General features: G+C 28.7%; 1 protein-coding gene across 1 annotated transcript in view; it reads right to left on the bottom strand.

Moving 5' to 3' along the window:
* Positions 1 to 3,081: 3,081 nt before the first annotated feature.
* Positions 3,082 to 20,920, bottom strand: part of LOC107443619 (uncharacterized) — a 32,559-nt gene continuing 14,720 nt past the window's right edge. Inside the window, exons 8-15 of the mRNA XM_087153115.1 lie at positions 20,695 to 20,876; positions 18,782 to 18,878; positions 13,049 to 13,235; positions 11,841 to 11,966; positions 8,851 to 9,381; positions 7,280 to 7,348; positions 5,105 to 5,257; positions 3,082 to 3,448 (exon numbers count right to left, since the gene is read on the bottom strand). Coding sequence (XP_087009241.1) covers positions 3,165 to 3,448; positions 5,105 to 5,257; positions 7,280 to 7,348; positions 8,851 to 9,381; positions 11,841 to 11,966; positions 13,049 to 13,235; positions 18,782 to 18,878; positions 20,695 to 20,876 — 1,629 coding nt within the window. The 3' untranslated portion in view covers positions 3,082 to 3,164. The remainder of the gene's footprint in view (positions 3,449 to 5,104; positions 5,258 to 7,279; positions 7,349 to 8,850; positions 9,382 to 11,840; positions 11,967 to 13,048; positions 13,236 to 18,781; positions 18,879 to 20,694; positions 20,877 to 20,920) is intronic.

Raw genomic sequence — 20,920 nt, 5'->3', positions numbered from 1 at the left:
TTATTATATGTTCTGTAGTTCCATTACTTAATGTATTTTAAAACTAAATTGAAATATTATTGAAGTATACAATGAATACAGGGTCTTTAGAATGTTATGACAACAAAACTATATAAAGTTTGCAGAAAAAAATAACAAAATTTTAAGAAATTATAAATGTGTAAAATTTTAGTACTATACTTTTCCCATTTTTGATTAAATTAAACTCTCCTTTGTTTCTTAAGTTTTCTTGCAACTATATTTTAATACCCAGTCATACTTTAGAGTGCACATTACATGATATTTTAATGTCATCAAACCACAGTTTAAACCAAATGATATTTTTTTGTTGATAAAACCAGGCTTGTTTTTTTTAAATCTTTTATATAGTTATCTTTTAACTAATCTTTGAAATAATTTTGAATAACTATTAATTATGCAAATACCTTTAGTTTAAATATAACCAAATGAAAAAGCAGTAATGTTTTTTGATCTTATTGAACAACAATACATTATACCTAGTACAATTAAAAGCATGAATGAGGATAAAGTGCTTTTATGAGTTTTATATTTTTGTTTTCAAATTTTTTTACCTGTAACCATTGTAAGCAAATTTTTATTGTTAGTATGTAGTATGTTTTTATTAATGATTGTAATATTTTCAAAATTCAGCTCTTTAATGAAATACATAGAATAATTTAAAATTCATTAAAATAACATCAATGAAATAGGTAATCAATCAATCAATGTAATTAATTAAACTTTAAAATATTATCAATTATATTTAATTCCGTATTATTTACAGAGTTCTTCCTAAGGAATAAAAAAGGGCAGGTAGGGTACTTCCTCACAGAAAAGGACAATTTGAGTTTTGAAAAGGCATAACACCATAAAAATATATCAAAATGTGTAATATCATGCAACAACTGAATTTGATCCTCAAGAATTTTTAAGTTACCATCTTATACTATTTTATGTGTATATTTCAGAAAGTAATTTGCACTCACTATCTAAATAAGAGAAAAATTTGTAGTTTGTAAATAATAATTAAAGGCATGCTAAGGAGACAATCTCTGTGCATACAGTTTTTTTTCCAAAAGAAAGTAAACTAAAAAAAATTATTTTTTGATTAACAGCTTAAAAGATTTTTTCTATAATTTATACTGAAAATTATTAAAAAATGAACATTTAAAGGTGCATTTTTTTTTTAAAAAAAAGGTATTAATTTCAAAATAATTTTAAAATCACTTTAAAAAATTTATTAATATACCCCTTGAAAAAAGAGAAACTTATAAAAATGTAACCAGTTGAGAATAATCCTAACAAAGTAAATGTTTGTAATAGTAATCAGAATGAAACCTATAAACACAGATAATTTTTGTCTACTATCATTATTTGAACAGTTAATTTTTCTTAAAATTGGAATATGAAACAAAAGGCAGTGTTTTAAGGGATAGCGGCTTAATTTTACATAGATGGCACATTTATAGGGATCAAAGGGTAGGCAAGGCGGGCCACCATTCTAAAAATACTTTGGAAGAACACTGTAATTTATAAACATTGTTATATTCAAACCTTCACTGTGTTAAAATAAATATCAAAAAAGTTTATTCTTTATTTATTATTAAATCATTAGTACTAAAACATACCTATACTTTTTAATTAAAATAAATAAATATATATATATATGTGTATATTTTTCATGCTGTTTTATATTGGTTAAAATTTATTCAATTTAAAAAAAAAATAGACATTTTTTACATATAACATTTCAAATTTTGATAAAGATTTTTCTTGCATATTAAGTTGAAACGTAAAGCAATGTATACTTGAAATCCACAATTCCTTTTTTTAAATCATTTTTATGAGAAAAAAGTGGATATTTTTAATTATTTATTGATATTAATTAATGGTTGAAAAAGTTTCACGGTTGTACTTTTAAATTGGTTAATTATTATATATCCCTTTGCTTTAAAGAAACCAATAAAAAAAACTAATTTAATATAAAAACTTTTTTTTTTTTGCATCAACTTTGCTTTAAATGCTCTTCTTTATTTGCTCAACTCTATTACCTTAAATTCTTATGCCAAACATAATGCAGGATTAGAATCTTTTCATAATAATTATATATCCCTTTCACTTTAAAAGAAAAATCCCCCTTTTTTTTTGCTATACAAGAGAGTTATTAAATGTAGCAATTTTATATCTAAATATAAGATTTATCCTTTTTTTTTACACCTCTATTGCTTATGTTCATAATTGATAATATAAAATTATCTGCGTCAAAAATTATAAAGGTAGAAAAATTCATAATTTTTTGAGTGTTTAAAAATAGGTGCCCGTTCTCAGGAGTAAATGAGGAAAGCAAAAAATAATTTGAAACAAAAAACTTAAATTGCCAAAATAATAATAATCATCATAGTTGGCCAGACATCCCAATTTGAGGCAATGCCTTCCTCTGAAGATTTCTCCTTGACGATCTCCAATTCTTTTCATTAATTGCGAGAAAATCAGACTCCACTGAGTCAGATCATCTCAACTGCGGCCTTCCCGCTTTCTTTTTCCAGTGGGTCTAAAAAGTAGTACCTTTTTTATTGTGTTGTCGTTTTTATTGTGTTATTCGCATTAAAGGTGTCTATGAAATGTTCAAAAATCACTTTCATATAGATAATTTTATCAAACTGCTAATTTGTTAAATTTATTGGGTAATAAGCAGCTAAAGTGTAATAGAATCTGCTTTACAATTATAACAGGGTGTGCAGCGTTTTTAAAAGTTTTTTTTTTTTTCTTTGTCGTGTCGATTGTCATTATAAGTTACAAAAGATGTACGATTTTCACAATTTTCTCTGTAATATTTATCAGAAGCTAGTTATTCTATATTGTAAAATTTTTGAATTTTACTGATTTTATGTTTATAAATTAGGAACTTTAAATAATAGAAAAAAATAATTTTTATTACTGCATAGATCCTAATTATAATTTTTTTTGGAAAGTGGTTAAAATATTTTTTGAGTGCTTAAAAGATGCTTATTTTTTGTTGAAAAATCTGGCTACACACCCTGTATAAATGTATGCAAGTTATAACAGGAATTCAACATCAAGTCATGAAACAATAATTTTAAATATATTCAGATTAATATACAGAATTTTATGTACATATGACCCAACAGTAACAATTTTAACATTTACATAACAGGAATCTGATTTGCCACACTATTCCCATAAAGACCCATGTATGATGTCCACATTTGCTTTTCAAATGGCAAAATTTTAGCACATTTAGTTTTTTTGGTTGCTTGTGTGCATTTACAATCAATGTGCACGCGGTAAACAGTCATTTGTCCCATGGGGCGATTAAAAGGATTGTAACCTTTTTTCTTCGATGTGGTGCGCAGGTTGCCATTCTTCTGTAAACAATGATCAGTCACATATTCTTCATAAGCATCATGATCCATACCATATAGGCCACCTTTAAATAAATGAAAACATTTTTTTAGTGATTTTAAAACACTATCATTTTTCTTTTAAAAGGCCTTTCTAACATGCTTTACTCCAACTTATTTGAAAATATTAAATATAAAAGTTAGTAATAAGGTGAATTTAACTTTTATCTGTATATTACTTACAATACCATTATAACTGAAGCATAATAAATAAAAACAATATTTATTTATATTAATCCAGGTACCTTATTGTACCAACAAAACATTAAGTTTTTTAAAAAAAACTAGTATGAACTTCAGCTAGGCAAATGGTTGAATAAGAATGTATAAACAATGAAGCTTATTTTCATAATGAAAATGAGCTTTATACTGCGGATCAAATTGGGACAAAAATATATGCCATTAAAAGACAAAAATATTTTTTCCCACCTGATTAGACCATGTACTGTACTTTAGGGTAACTTAACTCTACAATAAAAAGCAGATAAAACTTTTAATTTTTCTTATGAATAATGCAATTATTTTTAAGAGGAATATCACAGTGAAATTTTCAAAAAACTAATTTTATTTTTTGAAAATTTTATGTAAGAAAAAATTAGTTTCATGTAAGAACATTGTACTAAAATATAGGTTGAAATTCATAAGCGTTGGAAAAATGATCAATAATTACGTCGGGCATAGGCAAAGCAAAAGGGGGGGGGCAATTTTTTTTTGTTTTTTGGAGACAGTTCGTTTAAGTTTTATATATAAATATGCATACATATAAAAAATAACTGAACTAAACTCAGTGGCAAACGCGGAATCCTCCAGTGTTTAGTTCCCAAGCGTGCTTGGTACTCTTTTATCGACCCGCTGAAGAGATGAAAGGCTGCATATAAAAAATAAGTATGTATATATAAGTGGCAATATAGTAAGCCTTGCCCACCAACCACCTTCACTTCCCAGACAAGCTGGTACTCAGATTATCATGTAGTAGCAATAAAAGAAATCTATGTTAAATTGAAACTTCAATAGTAATACACATACCCATATATCACACATTCCTTTGAGTGTGAAAAATATTGTTTGGTGAAGATGGCCCTTACAAGCTGAACTCATCCATACTCAAGTCAATTTCATAAGTGCCTAATTTTTCTTATTTTAAAAGTTTCAATATCACAACCTACTATTATTTGGAGCCGTGGTAGCTCAGGGTATAGAGCGTTCGCTTTCCAATGAGGTGAACCAGGTTTGAATCCCAGTGATGGCTGGTCAATATGAATTTCACCATAGGCTAGCACCGACCACATTGCAGAGATCAAATATCCTCAGTCGTAGACGGATCCTGGGCTAGAGTCCCCCCGCCATCAGGCTGCCCATAGGAAGCTCACGTGGTTTCCCCCTCCATGTAATGCACATGAAGGTTCATTCCATTAAAAAAGTCTACCACGAAGGCAAAATTTCTCCCAATGCTTGCTCAAAGAGATCCCTTGTCTTCTGGATTAGGCTCAAAATTACAAGGCTACGGAGTTGAATATTAGTAATCGTAAACCCAAAAAATTGGATTGGCTGTTCATCGACGGTTATAAAACCTACTATTATTATGGATATTAAAAGTATAGGTGATGACATAACACTTAGATTCATGTATAATTTACCTTGATGAAATAAAATTTTGTGATATGATCATTAAATATATTTACTTGAAGGGTCAAATCTTTCTTGCTCCATTTTCATTCTGGATTCAATACATTCTTTGTCTTCAGGTAAAAGACCTTGTGTTTCTGATGGATAAAACCAGAAAGTGGCAAAAACAATATCCATGCCACCTTTTTTTAGGCTGGGTGCTAATGTACCTTTAAACAATAAATCTTAGTTAGATATTTTTCTTACTTCAAAATGTTATAGAAAATTATTAAGAAGAAAAAAAAATTAAAATTACATTAAATTTAAAATTCTTACTCATTAATTACAGTTGAGAATGAAATTTCTATTTGCTTTTCCCAAAATTATATTTACAAAACTACAATCAGGGTTGGCAAGTTTTTGACACATGACGGTTTTTACCCTCATGGTTTATACCATGGTTTTTACCGTCATGTCAAAAACCCATAGTTTTGATAAAACTGTATTTTTATTTGAGTTTAACTGCTTATGATTTAAAATTAATTCATTTTTGGGCAATAAAATTAGAAAAAAAGTTGTTGAAAGATATTTAAGAACAGATTTTCGCATTTTCCCAACATGATTATATCAAATCATACTATTTGAAGTAAAATATTAGGATACTAAACAAAATTTTCAACATTTCCAAGCATCATTTTGTTTGGCATATTACATTACTGAAGAATCCCAAGTCATTCCTGACTTAGAGTTTGTTAGTAGTTACAAGTTTTGAAAGTTTTGTTTAGCTTATTTCTAATATTTAAGAAATGCCAAATTTTAAATTCTTCTTTTTAGTTCTTGACTTTATTAATAGTTCCAAGTTTTTTTGTTTGTTTGTTTATTTCTAACAATTAAGAAGTGCAAAATTTTGAATCCTTTGCAAATCAAGCTATAATGATAAAAGTTAAGTATCACTATTTTCAATAAGTATGTTACAATATTTCTGTATGAATGTATATCCTTCTATAAGAATATGTGTATATAGTTGCAAAATCAATAGCAATCATTTACAACATTAATTTATAAAGGCAATTAAGTGAAAATAATATATTGTCCGCTATATGCCATAAATTAAAGAAAACAGTAGGTTTTTGACGGTTTTTACCACTGTCATGTCAAAAACCAGTTTTTGACAGCAAAAACCCAACCCTGACTACAATTACTATTTTATGAAAAAAAAAATAACAATAAATAAATACTACCACATAAACATCACATTTAAGTGAAAATTTCATTATTTCAAAAATCTAAACTGATTATAAATTTTAGTTACCTACTTAAATTGTTTGCAAATCGGAAATTTTTAGCCATTTTCATTATTGGGTAGATTAATATTCAACAACAGATGTTTAATCTAAGAAATTCTAAATTTATATGACTATTCAGAATCATTTTACCACACACATATTCATTTAACAAAACAGAAAGCTGCATGAAAAGAAAGCATTAATTGCTAAATTGAATTAGAACTGCCTATGGTATTGAAACCCAGAATGAAGAAACACAAAACAAACTGTAGATGTTTCTTGAATCTAACTCTGTTATTTTCCACATTACATACTCAGATGTGCCTTTTCTTAACTTTCAAACTCATCACTAAGGGATTATGTTAATCTATAACATGAAAAGGTTTTATGCTCCAAATTTCTTTTATGTGTAATATTTTTCCTTCTTTTTTTTCTCATTTATTTCATTACAAAGATAATCTAAAATAACAAACAATTCAAAAGTGTTTAAAAATAAATATGATTTATCTTAAATATTCAAATATGTAAGCACCTAAGAGGGATAAGGATTTGCATATTTTTTGACAGAAAGACCAAAAACATGCATACACAATATTTATACAGTCACTATAAGTGTATACAGAAAAAACTGAAGCAAACTTTAAAATACTGTTTGTCAATAAAGAACCATAAATAAAGGTGTTTTATGAATTTGTGTACATTAAATATAATGCCGAATAATATGCTTAGAGAAAAGTATCGAAACCTTTAAAAAAATATTGTTTATGAACGAAAAGTAATGCAGCAAAACTGTTAGTAAAATATTTTGAATTTATGAACAGTAAATACAATGCTGAATGACATACTAAGAAAAAAGTATAGCAATCTTTAAAATATTGTTTGTGAATGAAGAATAATGTATCAAAAAACTATTTTTAATTTGTGAATTTTTGTTACTATGTTGAGCAATATACTTAAATGGAATACCTGTAGATATAATTCGCTGTATACCTCCTCCATCATGAGGTCCAACATGTCGACGTTTTCTACTCGAATCTGTTAGGAAATGTAACATAAAGATTTCACAAATCTTCAAACAAAACCAAAAAGACAAACTGTAAAATACTATTAATGGCATAACTTTTTTCACCAATTCATATGGAAAAAAAAATTAATAAAACATTAATTTTTTAAAAATTACTTTCTTCAAAATTGGGTAATAAAAATATGAATAAAAACATAAATACATTTACAGCAAAGAGATTTCATTTTATAGAAAGTAATAATAACAAATAAGCAAAGAGTTTTCATTTTTAAGCCCTTAAAGAGTGTTAGAGTTGGTAGAATGATTAAAGTTTACAAATTCAAATATGTAAGTTCAAAGTTAGTTCAAATATGTAAGTTTATATGTTAGTTCATTATAAGTATATGTTAGTTCAGTATATGCATCATTTTAAATATATGTTAGTTCAATATTTGAGTTCAAATTCAAAGTTTTGTTGTTGTAATTACGACACAAAACTATGAATTTTTTCTATTGTATTGTAATGGATATCTTATTCAATTATGAATTTTGATGTAATATATTAAAGAATATGAAGAGAAAAGTATGAATTTTAATCTTTTCGTTTAGGATACAAAAACTCTACGCAAATTGAAACAAATCATATAAGTGTGTTATAGATTTCCTAAAACTTTACTTGTTGAAATTTATATTTATGTAATTTACAACTCTCACATTTGAATGATAACATTTTTAACCACGCACAGATTTGAGCCTTTCTCAACTAATCATAATAAATTAAAACTCAAAAGTCTCAATTGAAAACCTTTGCATAATAATGTTAAAGAAACAAGCAATTCCTAAACATATAACAAATGTTACAAATATTGGCTGTATAATTATGGTTGAGTTGAGGTTTTGAAAGGGGATAGAGCATTGTGTCTTAATGAGATGACCCAGTTTCGAATCAAAATATGGGTTGGAATCCCCCTTGCCATCAAGCTAACTGTGGGAGGTTTCGCTGGTTTTCCTTTCTATGTAACATCTTCCACAAAGGCTAGTCTGTCCCAACGTTTCATTCAGAGTTACCTTTTCTTCTGGATTAGGTTCAAAATTTCAAGTCATTTATAGTCATAAACTAAGAATTCGTTCGGATATTCGATGCTCGTTATAAAATATAAAGTAAAATTTGTACTAGTTATCACACTTATGATAAATCTTAAAACTTTCAGGAATTTTATGCGATAACTTATGGTTTTAAAGTAACTTATTTTACATTTGGTGCATATGTTTTTGCATAAGTAGTAAAAATTTCATTTTGCAAGGCTGATCAAACACCTAATCTTTCTATTATTGCAGGATTTTAAAAGATACTTTCAAGAACAAATTCAATATGTTAATAATACAAAAAACAATGCACAAAAGCCTTACAATAATTACGATCACTTTAAAAATGAAGCCAATAAATTTTATTGGTTATTACCTTAGTTATTTAATTTAACAAAAATTGTTAAAGCAGTTTGTATTTCTTTTACGAGACATTAATAAAAATTACCTGTTGCTTTACGGTGGTAATCTTTTCTAACCCTTGAAAACAGCTGCCGTTTTCCACGATTCAACGGAATGCGGCTACTACCATAATTAGGCCTGTTGTGAGCTAATGTAAGATATTGATTAGGCCATGCAACATTCATTCTTCTGGGTTTTGGTTTCTTCACCACAGCAAACTGATCTGGCACTTGTCTGTATTCAAGAGGATAATAACGTTCGCTGCCACTGCTAGGTTGTTGCATGTAATATTGGGGAAAGAGCTGAGCTTCATCAGGCAAGTTGTAATCATTAGGTTCAGAGTATTTTCTTCCTATTGCTCTTTCATTGCCACTGAGCAATTTTTCAAGCTGCACATCATCATATCGATTGGGCAGATCAGAAAAGTCCTGTTGGAGGATTCTGTTATCAAATTCAGGGTTTTCACTCTCCAGATACAGTTGATAATCTTCCTGGTAACCTGGATGTCTGTAGAGAAATTCTAAACCTAGAGCCGAATAGTTGATAGGATTGCTGTATTCTATCGCTTTTCTGAGGTCTACAAAAATGAGAGGAAAAAGCTTAAATCGTTTGAAAATGATTATATTTGCAATTATTTGAAAATCCATTCTAAAAAACTAAATAATATAAAAAATAACTGAATTTAGTTTCTATATTACCAAACAAAAGTTTTGTTGTATGCATAAAAATACTTGATCTTGCTTAATTCAGGAGTGGGAATTTCAAATCTAAAATTAGCTTTGCTCTAAAAGCTACAGATATTTTTTAAAATTACATTTTTAGTCTATTTTTTGAAGAAATTTAGAACTATTATAAACAATGTTGCATAAATGTAGCTTCTAGGGGCATTAGGGCCCATCATCAGGATTAAAATAATTGCATAGAAACCCATGCCTGTCATATGCAGCTAGGAGTGCTTCCCTTTGACGAATTTTTTACTCACATGAAGAAACCGTTCACTGTCAGTCAGTTAAAAAAAACTTGCAGCTTCCAGAGAGAAACCAACAGAAGGTTTGAAATCAGCGATACAAAAGTATCTAAATTAAAAAATCTCCGGCAACAGAAGAAAAAGAAATTGTTCCTCAGTGTTATCTGTGTATCCATTATCCAGATGGCTGATGTAAAAAATTAGTTAATTGAGGAAGAAGGCCAGTGTTTTTTATCAATGGTCCCCAAGAAAGATTGTCCCCCCCCCCTGTATTCCGCTTAGTCTGAATAATTAGGCATATACCATAATCAGGAGTACCTTTTACTTTGTTCTCAAGCTGTACCTAAAGCTAAAAAACAACCTGATGGGAAGAACTAATCTTTAAATTAAAAAAAAAAAACTTTTTTTTTTTATTAAATTTTAGTTATTAATCTATAATGAATTCTATACAAATTATATAAGAAGATAAAAAATTTTGCGATTTTAAAATTGTTCTAAATCGAGAGCAATATAAATTTTATGAGTTAGTTAAAGGTTGTTTGCAATTAAAATGAGTAAAATATATAAAATAAAAATGCACTTATTTAGCAAGTTATTAAAAGAACGGTGTTATTTTTAATCAAAATTTGATTAGAAGTAACACTGTTTTCTAATAAAGACACTAGAACAAGCTTGATAATCTCTGAATTTTATATAACTATTGAAGTTATTTGGTTTTTATAAAAGCCATTCTTTTCTCATGCACGGTTGCCACTCAAATCTGGAAGGAAAAAAAATTCCCTGTGTTTTCTCTGTACATATTATACACAATATATTAAGAGGAAACACACTATCACTGTGCTCTTGTGTGAGCTTATTAAGCTAACTATACTAGTCTAAATTTCTGGAAAGAAATAAGAACCAGTTTAACATACGTAAAACAAATAATGCTTTGGTAAATGATGTAGTTAGTATAGCTGAAATATCATCTTTAAATATCCTATAAACTGACACTTTGAGTGGTTATCATTTTTAAAAAGGCAAAAATAAGAAATAAAATTCCATATATTTTCCCAGTTAGTAAAGAAAAACTCCTGTTATTTTAGGTGACTTTTAAATTCCCCATATTTTCAAGGTTTTCCCTATTGTCCCTGTGGTGTTTTCCATGCTTAGCTTATTTCAAAACACAGTGTACAGTTTTTTCATCTGCCACTTAGCAAATACAATGAAAATTTTGTATGTTTAAAATACGATGAAAATTGTTCAGCTATGTATAGCTTATTTCAAAAAGTTAGAAGAACAAATTTTCTCCTCTATTAGCTCATAATACAGCTCTTAAAGTATGCATATTTATAATAAGCAGTAATAATAGCATAGCATTAAATTTTATTATAATTACAACTATCATTTAGCTTATCTTTTAGCTATTTTTAAAACTCATTACCGCCCACCAAATATGTATATTCTTGATAGTATAGCAGAACCCCTATTATCTAACAGCCAAAGGACAGGGTCTATGTTGGAAAATTGTAATTGTTGGAACTTTTTAAAACAATTTTGTGAGTTTATAAACATTCAACTATGAGAACAACTCAAAACTATTAGTGACTAAAATAAAGTTTAATAAAACCCTCACTTGTGTTTTACTTAACTATATCACTTGACCATTATTAATCACTCAAATGGCAGAATATCGTGGTTGTTAATGGCAATCAGTTGATTACATTTTATTTTGAAATGACACCTATTCTAATTGGTCACTATTAGTAACTGATTGATCATTGATAAACTTTATATTTTACGTGACACCAGCTTAAATATCTCTATTTTTCTTTTCTAACAGTCAGATGAGCTTTCTAGCTGAATTAAATTAAATCTAAGGGTTGGTTGCACAATGAGAGAGGTTAAAAAATGAATCAATTATTGGGTAACATCAACTGTAATAATGATGAAACACGCTACAGTTAACATCTATCAAAAGAGTCGAATCAACCGAAGTATTGGGTGTCGGATAATGGGGGTTCTACTGTATAAATAGAATAGTATTAAATTTTATAATTCAAAAATATATATTTTAGTATTCTATTTACCTGAATCATATATTACTTTTCCTGGTGTTGGAATATGATTTGAGAGGGCATACATCTTTGTAAAAAGTTTGTCTTTAAATCTCAGTTTACAAAAATCAGCTCTTGACTGATCATGCACACTTGTTCCTATAAAATAAAAAACAATGCAATAAAAATCAATTCAATGTAAATATTTGGCAATACTAGAAATACAATGAGAATTTTTTTTAAAATTCTTTTCTGAGTCTAGTTTTTTGAAAATGCTTGGTTTAGAGAAACATGCTTTAAAATCAGGTTAAAAACAGTGCTCAATATAAGGGTTCAGGTTAACTGTTCAGTTTCAGCAATCCAAATTTAATTTTAAATATTTTTTTCAAATATAAATTCAAAATATGGATTTTCTATTTAACTTTCAAAGTGTTTAATTTCCATAATTTCTTACACTGATTAAATTTTTGCCACACTTCAAGAGTTACTAAAACATTTTTTAGTAAGTTGGAGAAAAAAAATTTCAATATTTTTTTTTCAAATGAAGCTTTTTAAAAATCACTAAACTTCATATAAAGCTAGTGAAAATTTTTGAAGAATGAATCCTTATGCCTATGTAGGAATAATACCACTTCCAATAAAAAACACATATTATACTTTCAGACAGTTAATCCTATGATGATACTGCATAGAGAAAACAAATAGGAGAAAAACATTTGCACAGAATGTACACTTATAAAAAAACACTAAAGGGTAAATTTTGCTGATAATAATTAGAAAATATTTCAAATGAAAAGATTTAGAAATTATTCAAATAAAAATAATAGAAGATTTTCAGAAAAATGTTATAGTAAATGTTAGTAAGAAATTAAATTCTACTCAATAAATATAATATTATTAATAACTAATTTATAAATTGCATTAGTACCAAATAAAACAGATAAGATGTCCTAACTGATAATATTTAAGAAATTAAAAGAATTTCTGCCGTGATTCTGATTTTAAATCAAGCCGATTTTTAGTATAGCTTTTCTCTATATTATAAACAAAATATTTACATGTTTTTATGAACAATGCATTTGAGAAAATTCCCTTAGTGAATTTGATTAAAGTCATAACACATTAAGAATTAAATCAACTAAACCAAAAAATAACATACCAGAAAACTAAAGTATTATAACCGGTTTAATTTTCATACAAAATTATTTTAATTAAGTAAATAATATCTCAAGTGTTCAAACCTTTAACAAAATCAAACTGCAATTCAGATTTATTTTGTGACCCATGGCAATCAGATGTCCAGTATAAAAAGATATCGTTTCCCTTTCCTGATACACTTATTACAAGTGGAGATGATTGAGTACCTACAACCATTTTTATGGGCTTTGATAAAAGGGGTTTACCATTTTTTCCATCAAGTATAGTGGTCTAAAAAGAAATAAAAATTTCATTGATATAATAGTTTTTTCAGCAAAAACATTTTGTTTACTATCCATAATAATGTACAGGGTGGTTCAAAAATATAGGTTAAAAATGTAAAGGTAGGTAGAGGGGGACCCAAATAAAAATATTTTACATAGAAATGTGTGTGCAGAAATACTGTGTTGAGCCTATGGAGTTGTTTACCATCTCCGCTGTTATCCATGCGCCACTGAGTATCTAATATTCCTGTTGCTTATTGCTCTTTCGAGCAGCTATTGTAAACTCTTTGATTTTGTATAAGAATGTAAATGGGAAAATACAGCATTAATCATAAGTAATAATGCAAGTTAAGACAAAAGAAAGCAATGATTTATGAACAGTTTACAATAGCTAACAATCGAACTATTTTCAAAAATTACAGTTTATAATAGCTGCTCGAATGAGCGATCACCAACATTGATATAAGATTCACAGCAGTGGGCATTAGTAAACAACAGTGCTCTCTATTGAATTAACTGGCATTTCAGCCCACACAATACTCAATGAAATATGCCTATTCAGGTCCCCTCTACTTTTTGACATGTATCTGTGAACCACACTGCATAAAAAGAAACCACACATAATATTGCTTATTCCTTTAACAGGATGAGTAGCCAAATTTTTTGACAAAAAATAAGCACCTTTTCAGCACTTTTCAAGCACTCAAAAAATTTTTGTAAGCACTTTAAAAATTATCATAATTAGGCAGAGTTGACAAGTTGGGGACAATAGGTGACTTTATCCGTCATGTCAAAATGACCCTTTTGACATAGTTCTTGTCAATTGCCAAAACCCCAAAATTTTAGCATAAGGATAATTATCCCCTATTATAAATATGATGTACTTTAAATTATCAATTCAAAATTAATTGAATCCTGAAATTGAGAATGTAGCAGAGTTGTACATGAGAAGGCAAAAATCCTTCCCACTGAATACTGTTCTGTATACGCACATGCGGTCCTGCAAGTATTTCATCAAACATATAAAACAAATGGCGTTTTCATACGCTATGGACCAACCATGCACCCAAATAGATTGGGGTTGAATTAATTGTTAAAAACGTTGAATAGAATAATGTCATTTTACATAATTTGTGGTGAAGATAAATATGGTAAAGAGAAAATATCTCATTTTGGTAAAGAGAAAATAAAGCACTTTTTAAAAAGACCCTATGGATAAAGCACCTTTAAGGGCTTTTAAAAAACGGAAATCAAAAATAAGCACCTTTAAGCATTTTTTAAAAAGCTACACACTCTGCTTAAAGCTGTTGCTAAAGACTTAAAAATAAAGTGTTATATACATTTGATACCAAAGTATTAAATCCAGTCAGATGCAAACATGCTATAACAAATATAAATAAGAAAATTTACGTTATTAGGTACTTGCAGGAGAATAATCTTATACACCATCTGACTAAATGTATCCAGATACCCAGTGGTACAAACTTGGAGAGTCACGAGGCATATGTTAATATGATGTTGGTTTCCCTTTTGCATGGATGACAATCTGCACGTATCTGTTGGAAACTTCCATCAGTTTTTGATAGATGGCTATGGTCATAGGAATTTACTTCAAAGAAAAAGGGAGTGTTGGTGGACGGTCAATTTAGCTCTCTTATTTGCTCTAAAAGTGTTTTATGAAATTTAGATTGAGGCTTTACGAAAGCACATCAAATTTTATAAAACCTATTTGGGATAGAGAGCTCACCTCCCAATAAGGTGAACCGGGTTTGAATCCGTACGAAGGCTGGTTTATTCGAATTTCGCACCCGGCTCACACCAACCACAGTGCTGACGTAAAATATCCTCAGTGGTAGACAGATCATGGGTTAGAGTCCCCTTAATGGTGTCCCAGCTTGGTCGCTTGGCTGTAGTGCTGGCATGGGTTCCTTCCTTAGAGATTATCACGGCGACGGGTCAAAATTTACCGATACCCTTTTCGGGTGGGACGGATCCATTCATTGCTTACTACTAACGAATTCAGTCCCCGGCTCGGATCGACCACAGTGCTCACGTAAGATATCCTCTGTGGTAGACGGTTCACGGGTTAGAGTTCCCTTACCATCAGGCTAACTGTGGGAGGTTTTGTGGTTTTCCACTACATGTAACGCCAATGAGGGTTAGTTCCATCAAAAAGTCCTCCACGAAGGCAAATTTCTCCCAATACTTGATCCAGGAGTTCCTTTATCTTCTGGACTGGGTTCAAAATTACAAAGCTACAGAGTTGAACAATGGTAGCAATAAACTGAAAATTTGGTCGGCTGTTCAACGAAGGTTATGCAAAAAAAAAAAAAAAAAACACAGCTGTGAGTCTTAGTGTGTGAATGGTGCAGAAAAAAAATAGACCTGATGGAAGAGAAAAGATCTTTCCCAAAATATTAGTTACCACCATGGAGATAGTTAAAATCATAGAGTTGGGAGGGCAGAATGTCCATGAACGTTTCAGAGTTCATGTTTCCAGCCCCAGAACTTTAGGGACACAGACCAAAAATACCCCCACACTATGATGATTCAAGTAGGTGCATTATACTTTTGGTCAAATAGTATATTACTATAAACTATGTAATGTTTGGTGCAAGAACTAAAGAAAAAGAGTGAGGAATTAAAAAGGAGAAGCAGTTAGAACACCACAGGTTTGGGGAAAGTGTATTTATCTGAAGAAGGTAAATCTCCTGAGCCGAGTAAATATATTAAAAACAATGCAATCAATTATTGTGCAAAAGTTAAATCTAAAAATTGAATAAAAAATAAAGTAAATTCATAAAAAAATCATTCATGATGTGTTTTAAAAGTCTTTTTTTTTTTTTAATTTGAGATTAATACTAATAATGAAAGTTATTATTTTACTCAACTAAAAAAATTACCCTTTGTAAGAATAATACATTTATATTTTCATAATTGAAATGTATATATTGGGATCCCCTGCATACCAAATTTTATTGATTATTTAATAATAATTATAAGAAATATTATTAAAAAACCCAGAGAAATTCGAAATTAATGACTCAGAATTGATGTTAATTAACTAAATGAAATTTTAACAATAATGGAATAAATAAAATAAGACTTTTTTCTTACAAGTACACTATTTATCAAACAAATATGTAAATAACAAAAACATTGTTTTTTTCATGAGCAGAAATTTTTAATTACCTATTTTTCCATATGTTACAAACTGTAGATTTGAATAGTTTATATTCCCTGCAAATATCAGCTTGATTGCATCTATTTTAAATTTTCTGATCAATGGAGAACATTTCGACGTTTACTGCTCGCCATAGTTAAATTTGAGAAACTTGTTTGCTGGCTTTTTTTAACTGAACTGAGAGCAAAAAGGAGCTGAAATGAGGGCCTTATCAACACATATTAGTGTCCAACCCTCTGACCATTAATGAATAATTACTCATTCGCTCTGACAGAAAATGCATATTGATCCCACGGACACCTTACAGATGCATCATCTGCTTGAGTTGGAAACATCTGCTTGGTTTGTTTAGGGATGGGAAAGTGAGATAAAAGAAGCAAACAAGAAAAAATGCTTATCGCTACATTCCCCTCTATAGATGGTTTCAAAAATCGATATATGTATTTATTTTAAAGTAGAAATTTTAAAATTATTACAAAAAAATGAAGAAAAAAATCAGTCGAAGACAGAAAAAAGTTCATTATATCCAACTTCCTCACTTTTTTGGTTCACTATATCCACAAAAAATAACATTATACTTGTATATCAAGACACGCGACCGAACATTTCGTTCACTATATCCGGGAGTTCACTATAAACCGTGTTCACTATAGCAGGGTTTGACTGTAAATTAAAAATTATACATCACTGAAATTTTTTTTCATTATAAAATGATAAAATTTAATTACTTGGAATTATTGTTCCAGTTTTTGGTCAAATTAGAACTAGACATTTTTTTTTCTCATCCTATATTTAAACCACTAAAAATTTTTGCTTGCAGCATTTCTGATTTGAGTACAGGTTCTTTTGCTCTTCTATAACGAAGAAATTTTTTATTTCTTAGTTTTTTTTTTTTTTTTACTTCTTGTTTCTATCAAATCATTTTTATTTCATTAGATTGTTCATGGAGTAGAAAAAAGTTAGATTAGATTAGTTGCAAACAACAAAATTTTTAACTCTTGGTAGTTAAGGGTAAAAAAACTTATTTTAAATAGACTATTAGGGAAATTCTTAAAAACCACAATTTTTATAACTCAACCATAAGAACATAATCTTGACAATGAAAGTGTAATAAATACCTATAAATCATAACAGTTAGTACCTCATATCAGCAAATTACATAACTTATTTTCATATAAAAGAAATGATTTTCCCATTTACTAAAATTTACAAATGAAATATCATATTATTTAGGAAAGGAATCAGAAATTAATAAATTTAAAATCATAAATATAATATTAATCATTTGATCTAACTTTTAAAACAAATATAAAAATAGTGAAGAAAAAAAATTTAAAATTTTAAGTCTTTATTAATTACTTAAACTCACACATTCATCTAACTTCCGTGCTGAATGCAATCACTGGACAACATTTAAACTGAAAGTAAAAAAAGACAAAACCAAATATAAAACTAAAATAAAAAATATATAATAAATCATTATAGGCATGCAAAAATACTAAGGATAATGTGAAGAAATAAAAATAAATTGCAAGACACAACGGAAAACACAAACAAGTAAATACAATACCACCATGCAAAAAAATAATTGAATATATTCACGCTAATTTTTCCCATGACTTCCCAATTTTTTAAACGAAATAACATTGAAATCAATTTTTTCAACACATTAAAAGAATAGAAAATGCAGCACCAATACAGAAAACAAATCTAAATTTATAAATTTCTATAGATTTCATGAATTTCTGTATTTTCAATACTTTAATGAATTCTTTTTAAACACATTTAAAAAAATTGAAAATGCAGCACAAATACAGAAAATAAATCTAAATTTATAAATTTCTATTAGGAATTTTTTTTTTTTTTTGTAAAATATTTACTTGAGAGAAATTATGTCAAAGTAGCAAAACATGGATATAATTTTATAACTATGCCTGATAAAATTATTTGATTTTTGATGGGGTATTTTTTATTTCCAACACAATTTTAATACAAGTGAGTCATTATTTACCTTTTCAGAAGGTTTTGTTCTACTAAGAAACAGTTGACAATTGTGTTTGTTTGTTTGTTTTTGTTGAGGGAACTAAAGAGCAATATTATTGACTTAAGATTTTAACTCTTTTATTTTTTTTCAGTTAATTAATTTTGATTTCAAGAAATTCTGTTGCTCACACGCATGTTCATAAAATTTTATAGACAGATAAGATAATGCACATTAAATAAATTTGAAAGTTTTAAATACAGAAACAAAATAAGAAGTGTAAAAGTTTCATAATCTTTATTGATCATAAAAACTGCAGAACACAATCAAAGGGTTAATCACATGCTACATTAGCTTTCCTAAACTAAAAAAAAAGAGACTATTTTACCTGAGTATAGTAATAAATTGGAAATCCTGGACCAGTTTGATAATTTATAATAAAATCAGGAATGGAGTCATTGTTGAAGTATCCAACTCCAGGTGTACTAAAAATAATCAGAGCTGTTTATTTCTGGAATAATACATTTTCCAAATAATTCATGCAATGCTTCAAAATAAATCTACAAAAATCTGAAGCCCATAACTTTTAACATTTTACACTAATTAAAATATAGTTATTTTTAGAAACGTCACAACATAAAAATCTAAGAATATTATAAGGATTTTCAATAAAAGGCATACTTAGAGACAAAATACTTACACATATTTGAGCATAGCAAACTGGAGTATAACAAATATAATATTCAGTTGAGAATAATAATTTAAGATCCAGTCATTCAAAAGTTAACATAAATATTTCTAAGATAATCTAACGGTCAACATATGTAAGCAAATGAACAGTTCACCATTTACAATTTATCTATTAACTAAAGATAACCTTGGTATGGCATGTGGTGGTGTGCTGCAAGTTAAATTAATTTAACACATAAAAACTAATTAATACATTGAAATAAATTTACAAGCCACAGTTAGAATGAATAAAGAAAAAAAAATTTTTTTAATTTAATAATAGCATTAAATTTAATAATAGCATTTACAAGAAAACTTACTTAGTGCAAAAAATGAAACTGTCCCTAAACCTATTCTCTAATCACCAGCCAGAGAGTAAGTGAATTTCGGGAGGGGGGAACAGGTTTTTATAGCATGTTCCTTTAAACTCTTCACTTTCCTCCGACTCCAAAGGTTCTGAAGGCATTAAGGAGAAATACACGCGGCTGTCGTGACATTCCCCACTCAGAGCCGACAAACGCAGGGGTGTACGAGGCAGGTGCCCCGGGTCCCACATCAGAGGGCCCCCCAAATCGAATAGAAAGTTTATTTCAGGTTTCCTTCTTTAATTAACTTTTTAAACAAAATATCAGAACAGTGCAAAACTCATCAGTTTTACGTTAGCTTCTTCATTAATCTATTGTATGAACACAAAAAATCAATATTTCGTAAATCCATGGCTTTCTAGTGTGGTATTCAGCTTAATTTTTGCAATTCTGTCAAAAGCCTGTATATTTATATATCGCAAAATGCAATATGTTTACAAAAGTATGGGTTTCTGATTGGCTTAGTTGAGCTATCGTAATTGCAAAAATTTAGCCTTAATGTCAGCAAGGATATGAATTTTTTTGCAGCTAGATGACAAAGTTAATAATTAGAAAATTCCATTCGACATGGACATAGAATTGTCAGAAAATCAATAAAATGGACAGAACGATATTTCATCTGACCATTGGAGGGGGGGGGACTTTATAGCTATTTTAGGTTCTAGTCAATTTTCTTGTTACATATGAATAATGAGGTGAAAAATTTAATTACCCCCATAAAGTTCGCTTCTTCATTACTGAAGTAGTGAAGCAGATGGAGTCTATCAAGGAAATTTTTGCCATGGGCCCCTATTAGGCTAAGTCGGGCCGACTTTGAAACAGGTTTAAGAAAGGTTAATATTACTTAACAAAAGCATTGTTAAAAAAGAATGTTAATTTTAAAATAAAACTAAGACATATTGTATTTTCCCTAACTTACATAATCTGTAATGATTAAATTATCATTATTTTAAGCACTGGCAATACACTTTTCCATTAAAAAAAAAAACTTCTATTCATAAATTTACTCTTGTTGGTCAAAAAATTTGTAATAAAATGTTGGATTAACAATGTTTTGTTGATTTTGAAACAATAAAGTAGTTTTTCAACAACATTTGAGTTTCTCACTCCAATAACCTTGAATTAAAAGTGAAGTACCAACAACTTATGCTTACACAAGAAGGGAACAAAGATAATAAATAATAAGATAAATAAGGAATAAACACACCTGTAACTTTCAGATGATGGTACATGATATTCCCACAAACGACCAAATGTTAAGCCATTGAATGCAATAATGGAGGAGTTGAACATGGCCATAACTACATCTAATATACCATCACCATTAATGTCAACAAGGGCTGGTGGTGTCATGATGCCTTTATATTTGTCTGTATAAATTTTAGTAGCCTAAAATAAGAAAAATTATAATATTTGATAAAAAGAAAATAATA

Source organism: Parasteatoda tepidariorum, chromosome 10 (assembly GCF_982258835.1).
Source record: "Parasteatoda tepidariorum strain Cologne lab strain chromosome 10, Ptep-v5.0, whole genome shotgun sequence".
Classification (NCBI taxonomy): Eukaryota; Metazoa; Arthropoda; class Arachnida; order Araneae; family Theridiidae; genus Parasteatoda; species Parasteatoda tepidariorum.
The sequence above is the reverse complement of the archived record's forward strand: the minus strand, read 5'-3'. Positions and strand labels throughout refer to the sequence as shown.